Genomic DNA, 22078 nt, shown 5'->3' with positions numbered 1-22078 from the left:
ACATGTGCACATTCCTAAAACATTCCTGTGACTGGCAGTCATCAAACATTCATGGAACTCCTAGTGTGTGGTGGAAAAAAGAGCAACTAAGCCCGTGTGCCACAACTACTGAGCCTGCGCTCTAGAGCCCATGAACCACAACTACGGAGCCCGCGTGCCACAACTACGGAGCCTGCGTGCCACAACTACTGAAGCCCGTGTGCCTAGAGCCCACGCTCCGCAACAAGAGAAGCCACCGCAATGAGAAGCCCGTGCAACACAACTGGAGATAGCCCGCGCGCAGCAACGAAGACCTAACACAGCCAAAAATAAATAAATAAAAATTAAAAAAAAAAAAGAACTTTCTAACAACTAGTGTGTCTAAAACTGCAATGGGTGGCTAGACTAAGTGTCCTTCAAGGTCCCTTTCCTGTGCTCTGAACCTATGATTAAAAAAGCGAAAACTGTGTTCTTCATCTGCACCATCCACACGCTCCTGCCCGCGCACATGCGGGCCGCGGCACTCAGCGGGGTGCTCCTGTCTGCCCCTCACCTGGCCATCGCCCTGCGCACCAGCGCCCGGGACTGGTTCCCGCTCAAGCAGTTCTAGAGGCTGGAAGTCCAAGATCAAGGTGCCAGCAGATTTGGTTTCTGGAAGAGTCTGGAAGTGAGTGCTGAAGAATGAAGTCTCAGAGAGCTGTTGGTGGGGAGGTGACCTGCCCAACAAGACAGCAGGTCCTAGAGAATGCCGCCCTCTGAGGGACAGCATCATCTCTGCTTCCAGGCCCCCTGCACCATCTCTTCCTTCCTTCTGTCCCTCCATCTCCCTTGCCCTGTGCCCTCCCTGGGCACCTCACCTGGGTCCTGCCTTATAACTTCCTGCCCCTGGGTGGGGCCTTTGTCTCAGACTCTTTTTAATATGAAACATGGCAAAGTAGAGAGAATAATAATAAACTCCTATATACCCATCATTCAGATTCGAAAATTGGCATGATTTTTCGCACATTTACTTCATTTATTCTTTTTTCCTCTTGCTGAAATCTATTAAAGCAAATTCCAACCATCAAAAAAGAGCAATAACCAGTGCCTGCGCCTGAGTGGCTCCCAGCCTAAGGATGAGACAGACAGGAAGACGTATCCTAAGATGGGCTTGAGCCCAGATGGTGTTCTGGGGAATACAAAGGAGGGACGAAAACAAAGCCACCTGACCCCCAGGAGCAGCTCTGGAAGCTCTTCCCAGAGGAAGTGTCCTCAGAATTGAGGGTCAGGCCATCCAGGGCCTTGAGAGCCATCAAACACTTTGCTAAGGTGTTTGAACTTGATCCCAAAGACATGGGGAACCACTAGAGAGCTTTTAATAGAGGAGTGGCATGATCCAGTTTGCTTCTAGACGGATCCACTCATAATGCTGCCTGGGAGACTGGCTGGAAGGGGTGAGGTGAAGACAAAACGGTCAGGAAAATGGCTCCCACAAGAATCCAGGCAAAAAAAAAAAAAAGACAGGGCCCTGCAAAGGGAGGTGCTGGTGGACAGATTCAAGAGAGAGGAGGGAAGACGGTCTAACTCTGGTGTCTGACGGCCGTGAAGTTGTGAAGGGGCAACAGAAGGAGGCGTCTGAGATAATCTCCAGAATTCCGGCCTGGGCAGCAGTGAATTCAGGAAGAGGAACCAATCTGAGGGGAGAAGACAATGGATTCAGCCTCTTGAGTCTGAGGGGGTGCTGGGACAGGCCAAGGAGGACAGACCAACAGCTAAAATGGAAAACAAACTCCAACAAAAATTCCCAACAAACCGTGGGCTGCACTTTCTGCCTCCCTGATGTCCGTGTTGGGCTCGAGATGCTGGGTGTGGAGCTGCATTGTGACTCAGGTGCACCTCGAGGGCATGGAATCTGCGCTAGAGTCGAGGGGGCGGCGGTGACCACGCCTGGCCAGGTGTTAGGGATGACTCACAGCCTCCCAGGTGGGCCCCCCCCACCCCCGCCCCGGCAGTCAGAGCCAGCATGCACGTGTGTGACCTGCCTCATTTTCACACGGGCCCGGGGCCAGAACGACGGGAGGCCCGGCCCACGGGGAGTCTGACAATGGACAGGTAGAAGTTAGAGAAAATTAAAAGTGTGAGTCACAGAACGCATATGCCGTGTGCTAAGCTGGCTGCTTCCGTGACACCATCAGGGGTGTTGGTAGGTTGACACTGACAGATTAATGGGAGAACAAACAGCTCCCCAAGAGCGGTTTGAAAGAGGAGAAGCTGCAGGTTTCACAGGCAGGAGAGGCTGGAGAGGCAGGTAATGAAAGGAGACGTGCAAATATACCCAAGTTGGAGGAAAACACCAAATGCAAAGCGAGCCAGCCTTCGCGGACACCTGACTCAGCAACGGAGAGCAAACGTTTGCAAGGAGCTGCGGTGGGCAAAAGCATTGTAGTGCGGAGTACGCGAGGACGGTTTCTGGGAAACAAAACCCCCTGCTGGCCCGTGGGATCTTGTCTTGTTTCATCTTTTGGACTTGACCATAAACAGGAGCAGTGCTGTCCTATAGAATTTTCTTCAGTGTTGGAAATGTCCTATATGGCAGCCATGGGCCACATGTGGCTCCTGAGCCTGGAACTGCATTTAAAATGTTATTTTAATTAAATAGTCCCACGTGGCTAGTGGCCGCTGTACTGGACAGCACAGTTTTAGGCTTTTGCTGCCCTGGTGTAGGAATGCACTTTCTGACTTTTTAAGCCACTGCAGATTACTTGAAGAAGCTTTATTTTTCATTTCAACCTCCAACGTTTGTGTGGATGGTCACGAACAAAACAATTAAGATGTTTATGTTGGGTAACCGCCTTCACACTTAAGCTTGCCTTGCCTTCTGGGAGGTTCGGGCGATCTCACGGACGTAAGCATCCTGCTGAGCCAGGCCTGGGGCAGAGCCGGCTGCTGCTGGTGGCAGGTTAGCCGCCTCCTTCCAGTGTAACGCTGGGTCCCGGTGACCTGGAATCTAAACGTTTAGCCGCCCGGTTGCTGCTCGTGAAAGGATGACAATCCTATTCCTATTATCCGAGCGAACCGTGCTCTTGAAAAACTGAGGGCTGGTCCCCACCTTCTTTGCCAAATATAGTGACCACATGTCCTCGGTCCTTGAGATTTGTGCTCTTGGAAGTGGCCCGTCCAGCAAGGATGCAGGATCTTGGAAGATGAGAAGGGGCCATGATGACTTTCTTCATTGAAGGTTGCTGTCCCCCAAGTCCTGGGCTAATCAGTTTCATCATTTTCTCTGGGGAAATTGGGGGTCCTGGCCCTTCTCTGTGAAGTCTTTTTTTTTTTGTTAAATTCAATTTCTTTTTAAAAATATTTTTATTTTTGAACTTATTTTTATTATGTAATTTTGGTTGCGTTGGATCTTCATTGCTGCACGCAGGCTTTCTCTAGTTGCGGCAAGCGAGGGCTACTCTTCATCGCGGTGCACGGGCTTCTCATTGTGGTGGCTTCTCTTGTTGCGGAGCATGGGCTCTAGGCTCAGGGGCTTCAGTAGTTGTGGCACGTGGGCTCTAGAGCGCAGGGCTCAGTAGTTGTGGTGCACGGGCTTAGTTGCTCCGCAGCATGTGGGTTATTCCCAGACCAGGGATCGAACCCGTGTCCCCCATATTGGCAGGTGGATTCTTAACCACTGCGCCACCAGGGAAGTCCCCTCTGTGAAGTTTTGAGAGGTCAAAATATCCTGGTGCCCCTGGCACCACAGCAGGCTCCTCTGGGCCAGCAGTGTACCGGGGACACTGTTTCCTGTTCATACTGAGAGACTGCTTTGCTTTTTAATGTACTAAATCACCCAAGGTGTAGTTGGTTCTGTAGAGCTGCTGTTTATTTCCCTGTTAAATTCTAATTTGATTAAACAGCTCACAAGGTTGTAGGTAACTTTGAAAATGGTGTGAAATTAAGTTGCTACGTTAGGTTAGCTCTTTGAAATGTGGCCTGAGATGGGGCTGAGAGGAAGGAAGGTATTCTAGAAGCCTCAGGAGCTGCTCCTCTGTCGACAAGTGTTGGAACATCATTTGCAAGCATAGCTGGACACCAAGGCAACTTCTAATGAATCTAATGTTAGTGTGACACTTGAGCATCTCACATGTTCTCACAATGATCCTATGAGATAATAGCATAATAATAAGGATCTCCTTGATGGGAAATTGAAGTACTTAGAAGTAAAGTGCTTTGTCCGAATTCACACTGTAATGAGGGACACTGTAATGAGGGAGCCCTTGATGATAAGTGTTCTTTGTACTGTGTCACACGACTAGCTTAAATGCATTTAAGAGGTGCTGCTTTATTATTTTTTGTTTTGTAATTTTTAAAACTTGAAGTACAGTTGATTTACAATGTTGTATTAATTTCTTCTGTACAGCAAAGTGATTCAGTTATACATATATATATTATTTTTTGATAGTCTTTTCCATTATGGTTTATCATATGATATTGAATATAGTTCCCTGTGCTATACAGTAGGACCTTGTTGTTGATCCATTCTATTTTGTGTGTGTGTGTGTGTGTGTGTGTGTGTGTTGCATGCTTTTGTGGGGGTTTTTTTGTGTGTATGTTTTTACTAATGATTTTTTTTTAACTTTTTATTTTATATTGGAGTATAGTTGATTAACAATGTAGTGATAGTTTCGGGTGTACAGCAAAGTGATTTAGTTACACATATACATGTACCTATTCTTTTTCAAATCCTTTTCCCATTTAGGTTGTTACATAATATTGAACAGTAGGTTATACAGTAGGTCCCTGTGTTATACAGAAGGTCCTGTGTTATACTGTAGGTCCTTGTTGGTTATCCATTTAAAATATAGCAGTGTGTATATCCATTCTATTTATAAAAGCTTACATCAGCTAACCCCAACCTCCCACTCCATCCCTCCCCCAAGCCCCTCCCCCTTGGTAACCACAAGTCTGTTCTTTATGTCCCTGAGTCTGTTTCTATTTCAGTTCATTTGTGTCATATTTTAGATTCCATGTATAAGTGATATCATATGGTATTTGTCTTTCTCTTTCTGACTTACTTCACTTCTATGATAATCTCTAGTTGCATCCATCTTGCTGCAAATGGCATTATTTCATTCTTTTTTATGGCTGAGTAATAGTCCATTGTATGTATGTATCACATCCTCTTTGTCCATTCATCTGTCGATGGACATTTAGGTTGTTTCCATGTCTTGGCTATTGTGAATAGTGCTGCTATGGACATAGGAGTGCGTGTATCTTTCTGAATTATAGTTTTGTCTGGATATATGCCCAGGAGTGGGATTGCTGGATCATATGGTTATTCTATTTTTAGTTTTATGAGGAACATCCATAGTGTTCTGCATAGTGGCTGCACCAACTTACATTCCCACCAACAACGTATATAGGAGGATTCCCTTTTCTAGGAGGTGATGCTTTAAAGAACCCCTCAGCACAGGCTTGGTAGTGATTGCTTTATCTTGGCGTTTGATTGAACACAATCTCTGCATAACCAGCGGTTAAAGCCACGGGTTGGAGTGAGGAGGTTGTGCCATAAGGGAGGGGCTACCATGTTAACTGTGCATTTATCTGGGGATCTGCCCACCCCCAGGCAGGTGTTTAGAAATGGCATCTTGATACTGGATCTATTCCTTGATGGTAAATGCCTCACTTTTTCCAGGCCCATCAGCATTGTGATGGTCTAAGACTGGGTTAAGGAATGAACAAGTGATGGAAGTTGCAATACGAGTGTCAAAATTTGGTGGTAGCATGCTTCACATCGTGATTGTACAGTGGGAAAATTTCCATGGATTAAGCAATCCACTGTCACACAACCCACTCAGTCAGGGAATGAACTTGCCTTCTCAAATCAGGGATAAAATGTTCTTTTGAGTTTTCAGCCACAGCAATTTCTAGAAGGAAAATACTCAGGGAAATGTTCCCTAGGTAAGAGGGCTTGGGTTGGGTTTACACTGTCTCATTGGACTCTATCTTTCTCCTGCCACTTTCTGATTGACCGAGGATCTTTTGCAGCTCTAGTGCCTGATGTGACATTCCATACACTAAGCTCTGGAAATTGCATCAGTCCGGCCTGGGTTCTCCTTTGGGAGGTGCTAGCATTCTTTTTTTTTTTTTTTTTTTAATATTTATTTATTTATTTGGCTGCGCCGGGTCCTAGTTGTGGCGTGTGGGCTCTTAGTTGTGGCATGCATGTGGGATCTAGTTCCCTGGCCAGAGATCGAACCCGGGCCCCCTGCATTGAGAGCACAGAGTCTTAATCACTGGACCACCAGGGAAGTCCTGGTGCCAGCATTCTTATCCTGGGAAACTAGCTCTAGGATCTCCCTGGCCTTGGGGACCCTGTAGAAAGAGGTTTCATAAATTCTGCGTTCCCTCAGGATTTGATACAGAGCAGGGCAGCCCCAGATTATGAAGGTTTAAGAACAACCAGATTTTCACAGAATTTGGGTGGGGGTCCAAACCTGGGAGGAGAAATCTTCAAACTAGCCCATGATTGTGGGAGTTGAAGATTTCTGGGCTCTGGTTTGAATGTCATAAGGGCTCTCTGGCTTCACTCGTACCAGGCAAAAGTCGAAGGATTGAGTGAGGAGGGATTGGGATTATAAGCACACAGTCCTGGTGGCTGTTGACAAGGATGCGTTCCATGACACTTCCCCTCACCCTGACCTTCCTGCACTTTTGTATCCAGAGGCAAAATCCTCCAGTATCCCCCAAAGAATATCTGTAACACAGGGAGCAAAGCAGAGGTGAAATTCACTGTGGAAAATTCTAATCTTGTCACTCTTCTTGATAGAGAAGGTGCAACTTGGAAGTTACTTGTACAGTCAGTACCCAAACCCTTGGGATAGCATCATCTGGAAAAAATCGAGAGTATCAAGTAATGTTGTTCCAAGTTCTCCGACAAACTGAGGTGCGGTGACATAAAGCAAACATGAAAAATCCTGTTCGCGTGCTTTAGAAATTGCCAGTTTTATGCACTTTACCACATATTTTTGTCTTTATTTCATAATTACTTTTATATGTACAGCTGCATCCTTTTTTAGATGTGGTCTGAGTGTTTTGCAATGATGCCTTAAAGAATGAGTAATTTGTGTAGCATGAAGAAGGGAACTACAGGAATCTGTCACCAGTTTGTCCCCTAAACACAGTTTGTGGAGAGGAGCGTGAACCTTCAAGTTCTAGAATATCCCAAATGCATGAGTGTTGCCATGCGAAATGGCCAAGACTCTGCCTATGAGTCTTTGCATGAAAACAGAAGAACCCAGCTGCCCATTTGTTCAGTAATTCCAAACGAGGAATATGGCTTCATGCTACTGTTTGACTGAAATTACATTTTTTTTCATCTGTCCTTGATTTTTGTTTCTAAGTGCAAAACTGTGAGAATTTATCTTAATGCTAAAAATGTGTTGTTCGAGCCAAACTAGATTTGAGTTTTAGATTAATCTCACTCCCTAAGTTTAATCAGCAGCAGGCATTATATTTAGTCCTTGGCTAACATGAAAAGATGCAGGCAATGTGTTCTTCTCAGCGCTGCCGATATTGTGAGATAGTCTCTTTCACCTTCAGGCTTTAGGTGGAGTATTTTATTGTGTGATTTTATGTTCCTCAGTAGGGAATATAGATCTCTCCCAGGGATACATCCATAAACATCAACCACTGATGTTTTTAAGGTGTCCTTCGAACATGAAATAACCACCATGTGAACATCCTAGGTTAAAGAAGAAACCCCAACAAGAACTTGATTGATATCAGGTATCCAGGATCTATCTTGAGGATCCACACCAGTGATAGAAAAGAGAGTCCATCCTAGTATATTTCAGGCATAAAACATTAAATAAGAATTCATAAAAGGCATATTACTCATCTTAATTTGCCATACTAACAACCATTGTTGAATGCAGCTTGCGGTATTCAGTGCTTACGTAGGATAAGTAAAACTCTTACAAGGATAAGATCTTAAACATGAAATATGATCCTATAGCTCAGGGGTTCAGAGCACCCTCTCAGGGGTCAGACTGCCTAGAAAGAAAACTCTACTCCACCACATACCGGCTGTGAAATCTTAAGTAAAGTTTCTTAACTTTTCTAGGGCTCAGTTTTCTCATCTGTAAAATGAGGCAAATATATAGAGATTTATGAGAATTAAATAAGGTAATAGGTATAAAGTGCCTAGCACGGTACTGGAACATTGTAATCACTCAAGTAATGGTAACTACTCCTACTGTAATCATCATTTTCATATTGTTCTCATATTATACTGATCTTATTATTTATTATTATCATCCAGACAAAAATATTTGAACAATTTCTAGTTATTACATGATGCAATTATTACTGCATTTTACTCTATTTGAAATAAAAACTATACTAAGCAATGCAATGGGTAAGACTATAAGCCTACATATATATATATACACATATATGTCTATATTAATATAGACAGATCAGGTAGGCATAGATATAGGTATATAGATACATTATGATGCAGTGCTTTAGAAGGCCCGGTGCTTCCGACTTTTAAAATCAAAGAATTGCAGCATTTCTGATTTGGGTGGTACCTCAGAGACCATCTCCATTGGTCTACAGGAGAGAAGAGTGAGGCCCAGCCAGGGGGAAGGGGGAAGGTCACACAGCAGAGGAGGGGCAGGGGTGGCACCCAGGGCGAGAGCTCCTGCCCCTGCCTCTCCCTACCCTGCCCTTTAAGATTCTTCAGCATCTCCTCTTGGGGCTGGCTTTTTCCTAAGTCAGTTACACACACACACAAAGACACACACACAGACACCCTACAGCAAAAGAATGTCTCCCAGCATTCTAAGTACCTGTTTGGAAGATGACCCACTTGAAAACCGGGATCTCTCAAAATTTGTCTCTTGTCCCCAAAACTGATCTCGTTTCTTCCCATTTGGGTCTCTTCTGTATTCCTGTCGTCTCAGACAAGCCTGCAGAACAAAAAAAAGATGTTTCTTTGGTTTAGGTCCACAACTAGCTTTGATAACTTTATACTTAATTCCTGTTGTGAGGAACATGCAATACAGGCGTCCATCTCTAAGTGTTCATCAATACCTGTTACCAGGTGTGAAGACACTCACCCAGGCATCACTCCCTCCTCCCTTTGCCCAAAATGTCAGGTCAAAAAATATTAGTCACTGCCTTAATAAATTCAAACAACAGACATACTAAGAGGCATTTTGTTAAGTACTTACCCGACAATTGCCTTCTTAAGGAAGTACCCAATACACTGCGTTTATTTCTCTTTCTGTTCTCTTTCTCTCTTTTTTAAATTGAAGTATAGTTGATTTACAATGTTGTGTTAGTTTCAGGTGTATAGCAAAGTAATTCAGTTATACATACATATACATGTGTGTATGTATATACGTATTCTTTTTCAGATTCTTTGCCCATATAGGTTATTACAAAATATTGAATATAGTCCCCTGAGCTATATAGTAGGTCCTTGTTGGTTATCTATTTTATATATAGTTGTGTGTATATGTTAATCCCAAACTCCTAATTTATCCCTCCCCCTTTCCCCTTTGATAACCATAAGTCTGTTTTCTATGTCTGTGGGTCTATTTCTGTTTTGTAGATAAGTTTATTCGTATCTTTTTTTAGATTCCGCATATCAGTGATATCATGCTATTTGTCTTTCTCTATCTGGCTTAATTCACTTTCTTTTTTTTAAATATTTATGTATTTATTTGGTTGCACTGGGTCTTAGTTATGGCTCCTTAGTTGCAGCTTGCTGGCTTCTTAGTTGTGGCATGTGAACTCTAAGTTGTGGCATGCCTGTGGGATCTAGTTCCCTGACCAGGGATCGAACCCGGGCCCCCTGCATTGGGAGTGCGGAGTCCTATCCACTGTGCCACCAGGGAAGTCCCTGGCTTAATTCACTTTCAACTGATATTTCAAATACTCCAAAATAGCAAAACTTCTTGCAGCATTTCTATAGATCCAACGACTGAACTCACCTTTGTCCTACCAGGGCCAAATTACCCACTGTAAAGAAGTACAGTGTAAAGACGGACACTATTGTTCTCAACTAGGCCCGCCATCTCCCTCTTCCTGCCTGTGTTGAGAAAGGAAAGACTCCTTCTCCATCTTTTTCCCTCTGTTAGAAAATGCATCTCCTTCCTTGATGTAGAAGGACTTGCCAGAATTTCACGGCCAAGGAGAAAGCCAATATTCTGCTACAAGGTTAAGAGTAGAAATGACCTGATATTAATAAAACATTTACCACTTGGACTTGGGAACAGTGAATCAGTTACCTGCAGCTAGTGGAATCCTGGATTCCCAAGAGAAAGGTGCTGTTTCACCCCACCTTGTTTGGAAAGGGAGAGCACCCCAAAATGGTGGCGTTCTTTTTCCCCTTGGGTTTATTTTCAAAAACGATGCCATATAGACAGCAACCCATTTTAATAATCCTGGATAGTGTTTGTTTTAATAAATAGGAAGTCCCCCCCCCCGCCCAATGCTGAATAGTAGTAACTATAATAAATAAGTTACACAAACACACCAAATAATAGAATAAACCAAGGTAAAACTAAAGAGAGCCAGCTGGAGAGTTTAATGGAGTTCAACTAAATGTGGGCCTCTTTTTTCTTATTCCTTTGCGATGACTTCAGATTGGAGCTCCCTGTTGAGGGGGGAGCTCTGGCCTGGAGTACAGTATTGTTTCCTGGAGCCACAGATGTCTCTGTTATCCTAACCCACTTGTATTAAAGGCACGAGAAGAAAACGCTGATGGGCTGAAAGTGGAGGAGCCTGTTAGCTATTGCACGCAGGACCGAGGCAGACTTGGTGGGATGAACAGAATTCCTGTGGGCGGAGTGTTTTTTGAAACTTCTCTCCAAGAATGCATGCAACTTAAGTATTTCTTTACCAAAAGGGGAGGAGGAATAGAATGGTTTGCAACGTTGAAAAAAAACATGTTTTTCCCCTCTGATTCCTTATCCTTCCTCTCGCAGAGGACCAGGAGAAGAAACCAGTGGCAAGGTAGGTACTTCCTAATTTTTATCTTGAAACAGCCAAGCAATCTTTCCGTGTAAATCAAACGTTAGCCCTCTCCAAGTTATTGCTTCGCTGAGAAGGAACACGGGGACAGAGCCAAGTTCGGACTTCCAGTCCTAGAAACAGCAAGAACCTAGCCATACCTCCCCCCGCACCCCCGTCAGGGGCTGGTTTTCTTGTTATTTGTAAAGTGAATGACGTTTTTGGTGTTTTTGATGCTGGTTTTGTTTCTGCTTGGAGGGTCCTGAAGGGACAGGGGCAGAGGCCCCTGAAATCCACAGGAAGGGGAGAAGGAGCAGATTTGTAATTCATCATCACCAGGGGCTCCCCTTACTCTGGAACTTTATTTCCCTTTCAATTTCACGTGTCTGGAGCTAGATTGCTATAAATAAGTTTCTGTTCATGTGACAAAACTGGCCGAGTCTTGAAACGGGAGGCTTCAAGTAACTTCTTCTTTCTTCTTTCTGCGGAGAATCGGGGCTTCCTCCTTTCGCGTCGCGCCCCCCAAGCCCGTCCCTCTGACTGCAGTGCTCGCGGTCAGGCTGCCTTCTGTGCAGAAGCTACCACTGTAGGGCAGAACACGGAATGTGCGTCTATGCCTGTGGGGGATGACATGGGTTTTGTGACTCACCGTAACTCAGTACGGGTAAACACGACAAACCACAGCTCTGCCACTTTCTAGCGTTGTGACCTTGGGCAGGCTGACTAACTCCATGGATTCTTGCTTCCCTCCTCTGTGAGAGGGAGATGCCTCTGTGCTGCAAGATTGCCGGGAGAGCATGAGGCACTGTTGGTAAGATGCTTAGCAGAGTGACCGGCTCGCGGTGAGAGTTCAATAAAACTGTTCAATAAAACTCATCATCATGACCATCATCACCACCACCATCACCATCATCAGGCTTTAACTGTTGTTTCCAATCCCATTTCTTGGTTTACTCCCTTTTCTAAACTCAGCCTTTGCTAAATAATGCGATTCTGATCTTGGTTGTGGAAGAAAAAAGACTTGAAGTTCATCCTTGTTTTTCTGAAGGCCCGAAGGCCTGCAGGCCTGAAGTTCATCCTTGTTTTTCTCCCCTGCAAGTAGAGGTCTGTTTCCTAAGACTGCCCGTTCCCCCGGGAAGCCAACTGAGGGAGCTCTGCAAACTGCTTTTTTCTTCAGAATTACAGCTTTCTGAACCCACAGCGATGCTCAAAGTTTCTTTTGTTCCTTTTATTACCAGCCCCATTCTTTTAGTCATCATCCGGGCTCCTGGTACCTTAAGAAGCCATGCAGCACAGGGACACTTCCCAGCCTCATGGTTCTGGCCTAAAAAGCATTGTAGCATCGACATATAGACACTACCGAATGTAATATAGATAGCTAGTGGGAAGCAGCAGCGTAGCACAGGGAGATCAGCTCGGTGCTTTGTGACGACCTAGAGGGGTGGGATAGGGAGGGTGGGAGGGAGGCTCAAGAGGGAGGGGATATGGGGACATATGTATGCATATGGCTGATTCACTTTGGTGTATGAGAGAAACTAACACAGTATTGTGAAGCAAATATACTCCAATAAAGATTTAAAAAAAAAACCACATTGTAACTATGACCCAACTCTACCTCTTCATCAGCAGTGGCCTCTGTCAAGGTTATTGTTACTTGAACTCTGTGAGTGTTTTGGGAAGTAGGACTTGCCTTCAGTTGCTTCTTTTTTTGTTGTTGTTTTTATGATCCAACATGTCTCAGAGTTTGGGGTTTTAATTATCACTGGGGACATTATCGAAGTTCATTCGTTTTAAGAGGTTAAGAAATCAAAGGTGTAAAAAGTTTGACATGATAGTCCCCTCGACTGAGTTTATTTTTCTCTTCTGTGAAGAGCAGAGAAACACACATGTCACACGTCCCTCCCCATGACTCCTACGGGAGGGAAAGTTGAATTATCTCCGTTCCCTCAACCCCCTGAGTGGACAGACCCCAAACCCTCGCCACCTGGTATAGTCACCCATCACGTCCTTGAACAAGCTTATATCATCATTTAGTTGTTTGATCTGCACTTGAAAGAATCAGAATGAATAAGCGACATAAAATAAAACCCATTTGAACACATTTGATAGTCTAGAAAATCATCCTGAAACTCCAAGTGTAATCTTTCTCTCTAGCTTTCAGTGGACATTAATGGCTAAATTTCGCCACAAGTTACATAAACACATTTGACGGAAAGAAGGGGAAGAAAAGCTATGCAGCATGAACACCCTTGAAGACATATAGCCAAATTCTGAGATGTCGTATAATTATGTACTAGTTACCAGATTCTGAAATAGCATGTAATATGCCAAATAAGTATCTCCTCTTGTTTTCTTCAAACGGGCCCCACCCAACCACTGAAAGGAGTAGCATCAGAATAATTCAGGGTGGGTTTAACCTTCCTCTCCTGCCACTAGCAGACAGACCTATAAAGTCACTGCTAATTTGGTACCTACCAACCCATAGCATATTTGAGGCTATAGCAGGCATAGTGTATACAGGAGGTTTCCAAGGGCCTCAACCTGAGTCAGTTCATTAAAAGCAAGTCCATCTCAGGAAGGCATGTGTGGCAAATGTCTGTGATTTGGGAGTCATACCTGGTTAGTAGGTCTTACACTATTTGTACACCCTGAAACAGGGAATCCCTTGCACATCGCTGGGCTGCTCGTGAAAGCTGGGATGTCCACGAGTAACCGGCCAAGCTCATCAATGGCCCAAGCTTTCAATATCCATTCAGTGCAAACTCTACCTTAGCAAATAACCTAAATACACAAAGGTCGTATATGGACCAAGTTACTGAGGGGTCATTAAAGACATGCAATTCTTAAACCCCAACTTTAAATCTTTTCTGGAACAAGGCAAGGGACAGAGTCAATAATATAACTCATTGCTGTTCCCGTCAAAGTAATCGTTTCTGTGGGTTTCTATATACTTAATTCGACAATCCTCAGAACATATGAAAGACAACCATATTTATCTTTGCAGACCTTGTGGTGAGTGGTTTTGAAAATGCTCAGTGAAGGTGGATTTAACTTTGAGGATTAGTTACAAGTCAGCTGGATCTATGTCTGATAAACAGAGTTGGTGGTCAAGTTCGGTAACGCTGGCTTTCATCAATGACAAGGCATTCGGTTCGACAGAGGAGAGTGAGACTGTGTCCCTGCCCTTAGGAAGCTGCAGTCCAGTTTGATAGGAAAACACACAAAAGACAATTTCAATACAATTTCATCAGCAATGAAAAAGAGGTATGAAAAGGGTGCTTTGGTATTGAACCGATGGAAACGTTCTAAAATCAGGTGATGGCAATGATGGCAAATTTGGTCAATTTAAACTTAAAACAGGTGAACTTTATGCTATGTAAATTATACCTCAATAAGGGTTTTTGTTTTTGTTTTTTAAAGAGGGTGCTATGGGAATACAGAGGTTCCCTTTAGTTCTAAGTTAAAACTATGGTCTTAGGACTTCCCTGGTGGCGCAGTGGTTAAGATTCCATGCTCCCAGTGCAGGGGAGCCTGGGTTTGATCCCTGGTCAGGGAACTAGATCCCGCATGCCACAACTAAAGGAGCCTGTAAGCTGCAACTAAAGGAGCCTGGCTGCCGCAACTAAGACCCGGTGCAAACAAATAAATATTAAAACAAACGAACAAACAACTATGGTCTTCACCACCCTTGTTGAGAGAGTAGGGAAGAGGGAAGAGGAGGTTAGAGAAGTGGTCGAGGATTGGACTGGTCTTGCTGTGGTTCTTGGGACACACCTCTACGTGAGAGAAACAACCGACTTACATAGTTTGCATTTTACATAAATTTCAGTCTGAAAGGTGGCAAGGCTGGAGGCCGGGAGGCCAGTTATGAGGACATTGTAATAGTCTTGGAGCTAAACTATGGACATTGCAACCAGGGCGATGGCCATAGGATGAGAAGGGAGGCACGAGCTCATGAGGTTTTAGGTAAACTCAGCAGGACTTGGTAGCTGGGGGATATGAGTGGTGAGGGCGAGGAAGGAGTCAGGGAAGGCTTGGGTCACTGTCTTCAGAGAGGGGCTACAGAAGAGGATGGCAGGGGATGGACACATGGAGTCCAACTGTGGACACGCTGAATTCAATGTGCCCATGTGACACCCAGATGGAACCATACAGCAAGCAGGTGTGCATGGGATTCTGACACTTTGAGAAGACACAGGATTACAAGTCATCAGTATGATGTGGTGGTTACAAACATAGGAGGGGATGAGATGGGCCACAGGCATTGTGAATTAGGAGAAAATTGGGCTGATGGAAAGCTCGGGGAATTAACCTGTGAGGGGCAGGGAGAGGAATGTGAGTGATACAGGAGGAAAACCAGGAGAGTGCGATGTGAGAAAGCCAGAGAAGTAATGTTGCGAGAGGGAAAGAGTAATGGCGCCAAATGCAGGTAAAGCTTCAGGAAACAAAGACTACAAAGGTGTCTGCTGAATTTCGCTACTGACCTCAGCGAGCACCGTTTCAGGGGAGGTGAGGAGACCGCCAGGCTGCAGCAGGTGAGGGCATGAATGGGATGGTGGGGCGGAGTGGAGACAGAAGTGTAGCTGACTGTTTGGGGACATCTGGAGACTGGAAAGTGCCAGGGCTGTGGCTAGAAAAGGACACATTGTCCACAGACAGCTTTGTTCTCTTGTTCTCAGTGTGAGAGAGAGTTGAGCATGTTTGTGGGCTGAGCCAGTAAGAAGAGAAATTCCAAGGATGCAGCAGAGAGGTCCATGGATGGAGAGGGGCTGGAGACAGAGGGGCATGGACCAGGATCTCAAGTCCGGCACCAGTAGGGAGACTGTCCTTCACCCGTCGAGACTTGAGGGCTGGACGGGCGTGCAGCCTGGGATAGAAGGGGAAGCGCCGAGTGGCTCCCCACCTGATGGCCTCAGATTCTTTGTTTGGTTACACGTGTATGTAAAACAGAAAGAGACGGTCCTTGCTGAAAGTATGGGGACGGGAGGTTTGAAAAAAGTAAAGTTTAAACTGTGATAACGGAGGGAGCTAATGGACAAGAAAACATGTTGAAGTGAGTCATCCTCTATTCCTCTCTTTCCCTCACTCCGCCTCCCCGTCGTCTATCAGCAAGATGTCTGCGCTGCTTCTATATCCTGGCTCGGGCTACTTCTCGCCACCCCTGCTCCCACCACGCTGGTCTCTCCTAAATTTCTATCAGGTTCCTTACAAGTTTTTCTGCTGCTTCTCTTGCCCCTTTCAGTTGTTTTCCCACACAGCAGCCAGAGTGATCTTAAAAAAAAAAAAAAAAAAGGTAAAGCAGATCATACCACTGCCCTGCTTAAAATCATTCAGTAATTCTCACCATGCTAAGAATAAACTCCAAATACCAAGCTTTGTCCTGAGAGACTCCACACCATCTGGTCCTAGCCACCTCGTCCAATCTCCCTTGGTGTTCCAGTCGCTCTGGCCTTCGTTTGTTTCCTCCAGGGCTCCAAGTTAGTTCCCGCCTCAGGGCCCCTGCTCTTGCTTTCTTTCTGCTCGGGACGCTCTGGTTGGCTCTTTCCCATCACTTACCTCCACGACCAAATGCTACTTCGTCAAAGAGGCTTCCCTGCCTGTGTAGAGGAGCATCACCCCAGCCCTGCTGCCTCTGTTTTTATAGACCTCATTATATTTATCATATACATTATATTGTCTTACCTATTTACTTCACTTTGTGTGTGTAGTTTGTTTCTCAATCCTAGAATAAGAACTCCGGGAGAGCAGGGACTTTGTTCAGGACATAGTAGGCATTTAATACATATTATTATTTATAAGGATGGTGTTGAAAGTGTCCTTATTAACAAGGACAGTGTTGAAAGCCCAAATGAATTTAGAAAATAAAACTGCAGTGGCTCCAAGCCACGCAGTTGTGCGGTTTTCTTCAGCAGAGACCATCAGATCATAAGATTGATTTTCTTACGTGCCTGTTCTAGAGACGATTTCAGACAAATATTTCCAAACCTGGGCTGTGTGGCAGAGGCATCTTTGTGGAGAGGAGAGGGTCCCCCAGTGTGACCCGTTTGGATGTTTACGTTCTTATTTAGTTTGTAGAGACGCCCTCCACTTTACAGCCTTGGAGGTGGACCGGCAAGTGTAGGAGGAAGTTGCTGGCTCCATTTCCAGGCCCAGAGCTAAGCGGTGCTACGCAGGTGAAATCAGGTTACTGAGATCGCTCTGGTTTCCTTGGTGCCCCGGGAGGTTCAGTTATATTTGAGATTGCTAAGGAGGAGGAAAACCTGATGACGGCAGGCCTGTATTTTCCCTAGGGAGGGAGCGCTTTTCGATCCTCAGTTGAGGCTGAGGACCTGCCTCCTTGATTGGCGAGGGCTGACCTCCGGCCAGCGGGCTGAGTGACACTTTCTAACTGCTCCCAGAATCCCACAACCCAGCCTGGCAAGTTTGTCCTATGCCAGCTCTGGGTAATTACATCATGACTCCTCAGGCTCCCTGTCTGTTTTGTTTTTGCCTGTAAACACTGTAGCTAGGGTGACGAAGAGTTAGCTTATTGTAGAATGTGCTAACCACCTTTCTTCTGGCCGGAGGACAACAGGAAGGGTGTGTTATTTTATAAATGGTAGGGCGACCCGGTTAACTCCTTAATGTCTTTTTTCTTGGTTGCTGGTTTATCCAGTTTAAGCCCTGATGTCATTGGTTGATAACGTTTGTGTGCCAAGCTCTGTGCTAACTAGTTGAAAAATGTTATTTCCATGACAGTATTATAAGGTGGAGACTATTATCCCCATTGTACAGACGAGGAAACTGAGACTCAGAGAGGTAAAGTAGCTTTTCAAGGTCACACAGCTAGTAAGTGTGGGTTTTGGATTTTAGAAACCTATTACTGCTTATCATATACTGATACTGTAGGCTGAATTCTCTCCTAATACCATAAGTGAAAGTAGAAGATATTCTCACTTCCTGCCATTACCTGATATTCTGAGTCCGTCTTATGCTGTATGTCCCGCAGATATTGAACATCACTGACGAACTTCTGCCTGTCCTTTGCTTCATGAAACATGATTCTTAATCCGTGACCTGCATATAAAAGATAAATAAATGTGCTGTGATATCATCCTTTGTTGCTTTGCCATATTTGGATTTCTCTTAGTATAATTGCTTTTATTCTCTTATTAATCTAATATCCATTGTTGGAAAGGCACAGATGCTCCTTTCAAACTGAAAGGACTCTTTGTATGGGTGTCGATGCCTTTACAGCCGTCTTGTTCCAGACATAAATAATGCAGCCACTTTCATGGGCTGGCTTCAGTGAGCCTGTTCTGGTTAGTCATAGGGAGTTAGACTGGCAGACACCTGATTCAGAAGCAGTTCTACCACACGACAAAAAAGAAAACCCAAGAACCTAGCTAACTCAGCAATGATCAAAGCTCTGAGCCCCTGGTGACTTAAATTCATTGACTCAACAAATGATCACACCCCTATTCCAACTCAGACACTCCGCTGGGCACTGGGGTACGGGGCGGCCGGCCCCGGCCTTTGTGTTGCTACCATCTAGCCTGGAAGAACGGCAATGAATGTTGCTGTCCCCCAGCCCCTTCAGACTCCACATGACTTTCTCACATACTTGCTCCTCTTTCCCAGTTTTCTGAAGGAAATGTTGCCATCGACCAGCCGGCTGCCCGGCCAGTAACCTGGGCAGTTTTCTTCACACTTCCTTCTCCTGCCCCATCTATATAAAAAACAAGTCCTGATGATTTTCTCCCCTGAGTATCCCTGGAATCCATCATGATCAGAGCATGGGTACTGGCGTGAAACTCTCTGGGTTCAAATCCCAAGTCTTTGAACATTGACAAGTGGACCCTGATGGTGATAAGTGCGATGGAGCAGAAATACGGGGTTCTCTGAGAGAGTGTCATTGGGGGAGGGGGAGGCAAGGTTTTCCTTAGGAAAACTTGACACTGGGTTTGCTAAGGAGTGAGCTGGGCCAGAAGTGGAACAGAGAGGATCTGGGACAGAAAGGACAGCAGGTACAGAGGCTTCAGGGCTTCAGGGGCTGGTGCAGCTGGAGCAGAGAGAGGAGAGAACAGTAACGGAAGGGCTGTAGGATAGGCAGGGGCTGGCTCACAAGGGGCCTTGGAGGTCGTGATTCAAAGAGTCATGTAAAGCCACTGGAAGGTTCCAATCGGGGGAGGACATGATTAGATTTACATGTTTAAAGGTCCCTCCAGGGAATTCCCTGGCGGTCCAGTGATTAGGACTCCACGTTCTCACTGCCAAGGGCCTGGGTTCAGTCCCTGGTCGGGGAACTAAGATCCCACAAGCTGCAGGGCACGGCCAAAAAAAAAAAGAGGTCCCTCCAGCTGTAGTACAGAGACTGGATGGAGTGTGAGGGCGGCGGAGGACGAAGGGAAGTGGATGGGCCACTGGGGATATGTTAGACTAATCCCGTTAAGGTGGTGCCCAGACTTGGGTCTCAACACTGGAGGGAGGGAGGGGGAGGTATTGAGCCTCTGGAAGTGCTATGTACTGGTCTAAACATTTACACATATTAGCTCAAGCAATCTTCACAGCCACACTGAGGCAAGAATTATATCTCTAGGGACTTCCCTGGTGGCGCAGTGGTTAAGAATACGCCTGCCAATGCAGGGGACACTGGTTCGAGCCCTGGTCCAGGAAGATCCCACATGCCACGGAGCAGCTAAGCCCGCACGCCACAACTACTGAGCCTGCTTTCTAGATCCTGCGAGCCACAACTACTGAAGCCCGTGTGCCATAACTACTGAAGCCCGTGCACCTAGAGCCCGTGCTCCGCAACAAGAGAAGCCACTGCGATGAGAAGCCCGTGCACCGCAACGAGGAGTAGCCACGCTCGCCACAACTAGAGAAGGCCTGCGCACAGCAAGGAAGACCCAACGCAGCCAAAAATTTTAAAAATAAAATAAAAAAAGAAGAATTATATCTCTGTTTTGCAGACGAGGAACCTGAGGCACAAAGGGATTAAGTAACTTGCCTAAGGTTACAGAACTGGTAGGTGCAAGTGTTGGGGTTTGAACCCAGAGAGTCTCATGCCAGTGCCCACGCTCTAATCATGATGGAATCAAGGGATACTCAGGGCAGGGAATCATCAGGAGTTGTTGATAATACAAATGGGATGGGAGATGGAGGCCCAGGTTACCGGCTTGGGCAGCTGGCTGGTCGATGCCAACATTCCCTTCAGAAAACTCGCAGGGATGATCAAGTTTGTGAGAAGGTAATGTGAACTTTGAAGGGGCTGGGGGACAGCAAATGGAGATGTTAAGTAAGCAGTTAGACGTAGGGCTCTGGAGCTGATTAGAGAAGAAAAGAATTGGGCATTGCTGGCATTTTGGTGACAAATGAAGTTGAAGGCAGGGTGGCTATTGAAGAAAGGAGGACGACACAGGACAAAATTCTGAGGACCACTGGATCTTAAGAACAGGTAGGTAGCAGAAGAGGAGCTCTGGAAAGAAGCCAGAGAGGCAGGAGGAAAACTGAGAATCAGGTGGGTGCAGTTTCATAGATGCTGTCAAGTGCAAGCTTCAAGGAGGGGAATATTAATAACCTTGGTGAGAGCATTTAGTGGCGTGACGGGGCTGAAGATAGATTGCATTGAGTTGTGTAAATGGGAGTAAGGACGTGGAAACGATGCTTTCAAGAAGTTTGTCTCTGACTGGTGTAGTCTAAATTTATGACCAAAACATTGAGTTAGTAAATGGCACTGTTCATAGTGAGTCTACTAGACCTCATCTATAAGGTCATCAAAGGTCCCACGCTATTCCTGCTTATTGTCAAGTGAAGCTCTTTCATTTATTTCTACTTTTTTTTTTTTTTGGTGGTACGCGGGCCTCTCACTGCTGTGGCCTCTCCCGTGGCGGAACACAGGCTCCAGATGCGCAGGCTCAGCAGCCATGGCTCACGGGCCCAGCCACTCCGCAGCATGTGGGATCTTCCTGGACCGGGGCACGAACCCGTGTCCCTTGCATCGGCAGGAGGACTCTCAACCACTGCGCCACCAGGGAAGTCCTATTTCTACATATTTTTTTTACTGAGATATAACTGACATATAACAATATATTAGTTACAAGTGTACAATGATATTTGCATGTATTGCAAAAGGATCACCACAGTATGTCTAGTTAACATCCGTCAGCCACATAATTACAATTTTTTTCTTCTTGTGATGAGAACTTTTAAGATCTATTCTCTTAACAATTTTGACATATACAGTATTATTGACTATAGTTACCATGATGTACATTACATCCTCGGTACTTATTTATTTTATAACTAGAAGTTTGTAATTTTTAGCTTCCTTCAGCCATTTCACCCACTTCCTACTCCATGCCTCTGGCAGCCACCAATCTGTTCTCTGTATGTTCTCTGTATCTATGAGTTCGGTGTTTTGTTAGATTCCACATATGAGTGAGATCATATGGTATTTTGTCTTTCTCTGACTTATTTCACATAGCCCTCAAGGTCTATCATGTTGTCACAAATGCCAAGCTTTCCTTTTTTTAATAGATGAATAATATTCCATTATATATACACACCACATTTTCTTTATACATTCATCAGTTGCTTCCATGTCTTGGCTATTGTAAATAATGCTGCAGTGAATATAGGGGTGCATATATCTTTTTGAGTTAGTGAATGTTTTCATTTCCTTTGGGTAAATACCCTGGAGTGAAACTGCTGTATCACACGTAATTCTATTTTTAATTTTTTGGAGGAAACTCCATACTGTTTTCCGAAATGGCTGCACCAATTTACATTCCCACCAACAGTGCACAACGGTTTCCTTTTCTCCACAACCTCGCCATCACTTGTTATTTCTTATCGTTTTGATAAAAGCCATTCCAGTAAGTGTGAGGTGATATCTCACCGTGGTTTTGATTTGCATTTCCCTGATGATTAGTGATGTTGAACACGTTTTCATGTACCTGTTGGCCACCTGTGTATCTTCTTTGGGAAAAAGTCTGTCCAGATCTTCCGCCCATTTTTTAAATTGAGTTGTTTGTTTACTATTGAGTTTATAGATTTTGTATATTAACCCCTTATTAGATATATGATTTGCAAATATTTTCTCCCATTCTGTGGGTTGCTTTTTCATTTT

The 22078-nt window shown here is 45.0% G+C and overlaps 1 protein-coding gene across 1 annotated transcript in view; it reads right to left on the bottom strand.

Moving 5' to 3' along the window:
• Nucleotides 1-18007, bottom strand: part of MARCHF10 (membrane associated ring-CH-type finger 10) — a gene marked incomplete at both ends in the record, with an annotated part of 79532 nt that extends 61525 nt beyond the window's left edge. The window contains 2 exons of the mRNA XM_082678798.1: nucleotides 8799-8918; nucleotides 17918-18007. Coding sequence (XP_082534924.1) covers nucleotides 8799-8918; nucleotides 17918-18007 — 210 coding nt within the window. The remainder of the gene's footprint in view (nucleotides 1-8798; nucleotides 8919-17917) is intronic.
• Between the last annotated feature and the right edge of the window lie 4071 nt (nucleotides 18008-22078).

The sequence above is a fragment of the Grampus griseus genome, assembly GCF_964374135.1.
Source record: "Grampus griseus genome assembly, chromosome: 20".
Lineage (NCBI taxonomy): Eukaryota > Metazoa > Chordata > Mammalia > Artiodactyla > Delphinidae > Grampus > Grampus griseus.
Note: the sequence above shows the minus strand (reverse complement) of the source record. Positions and strands in the feature narration are given on the sequence as shown.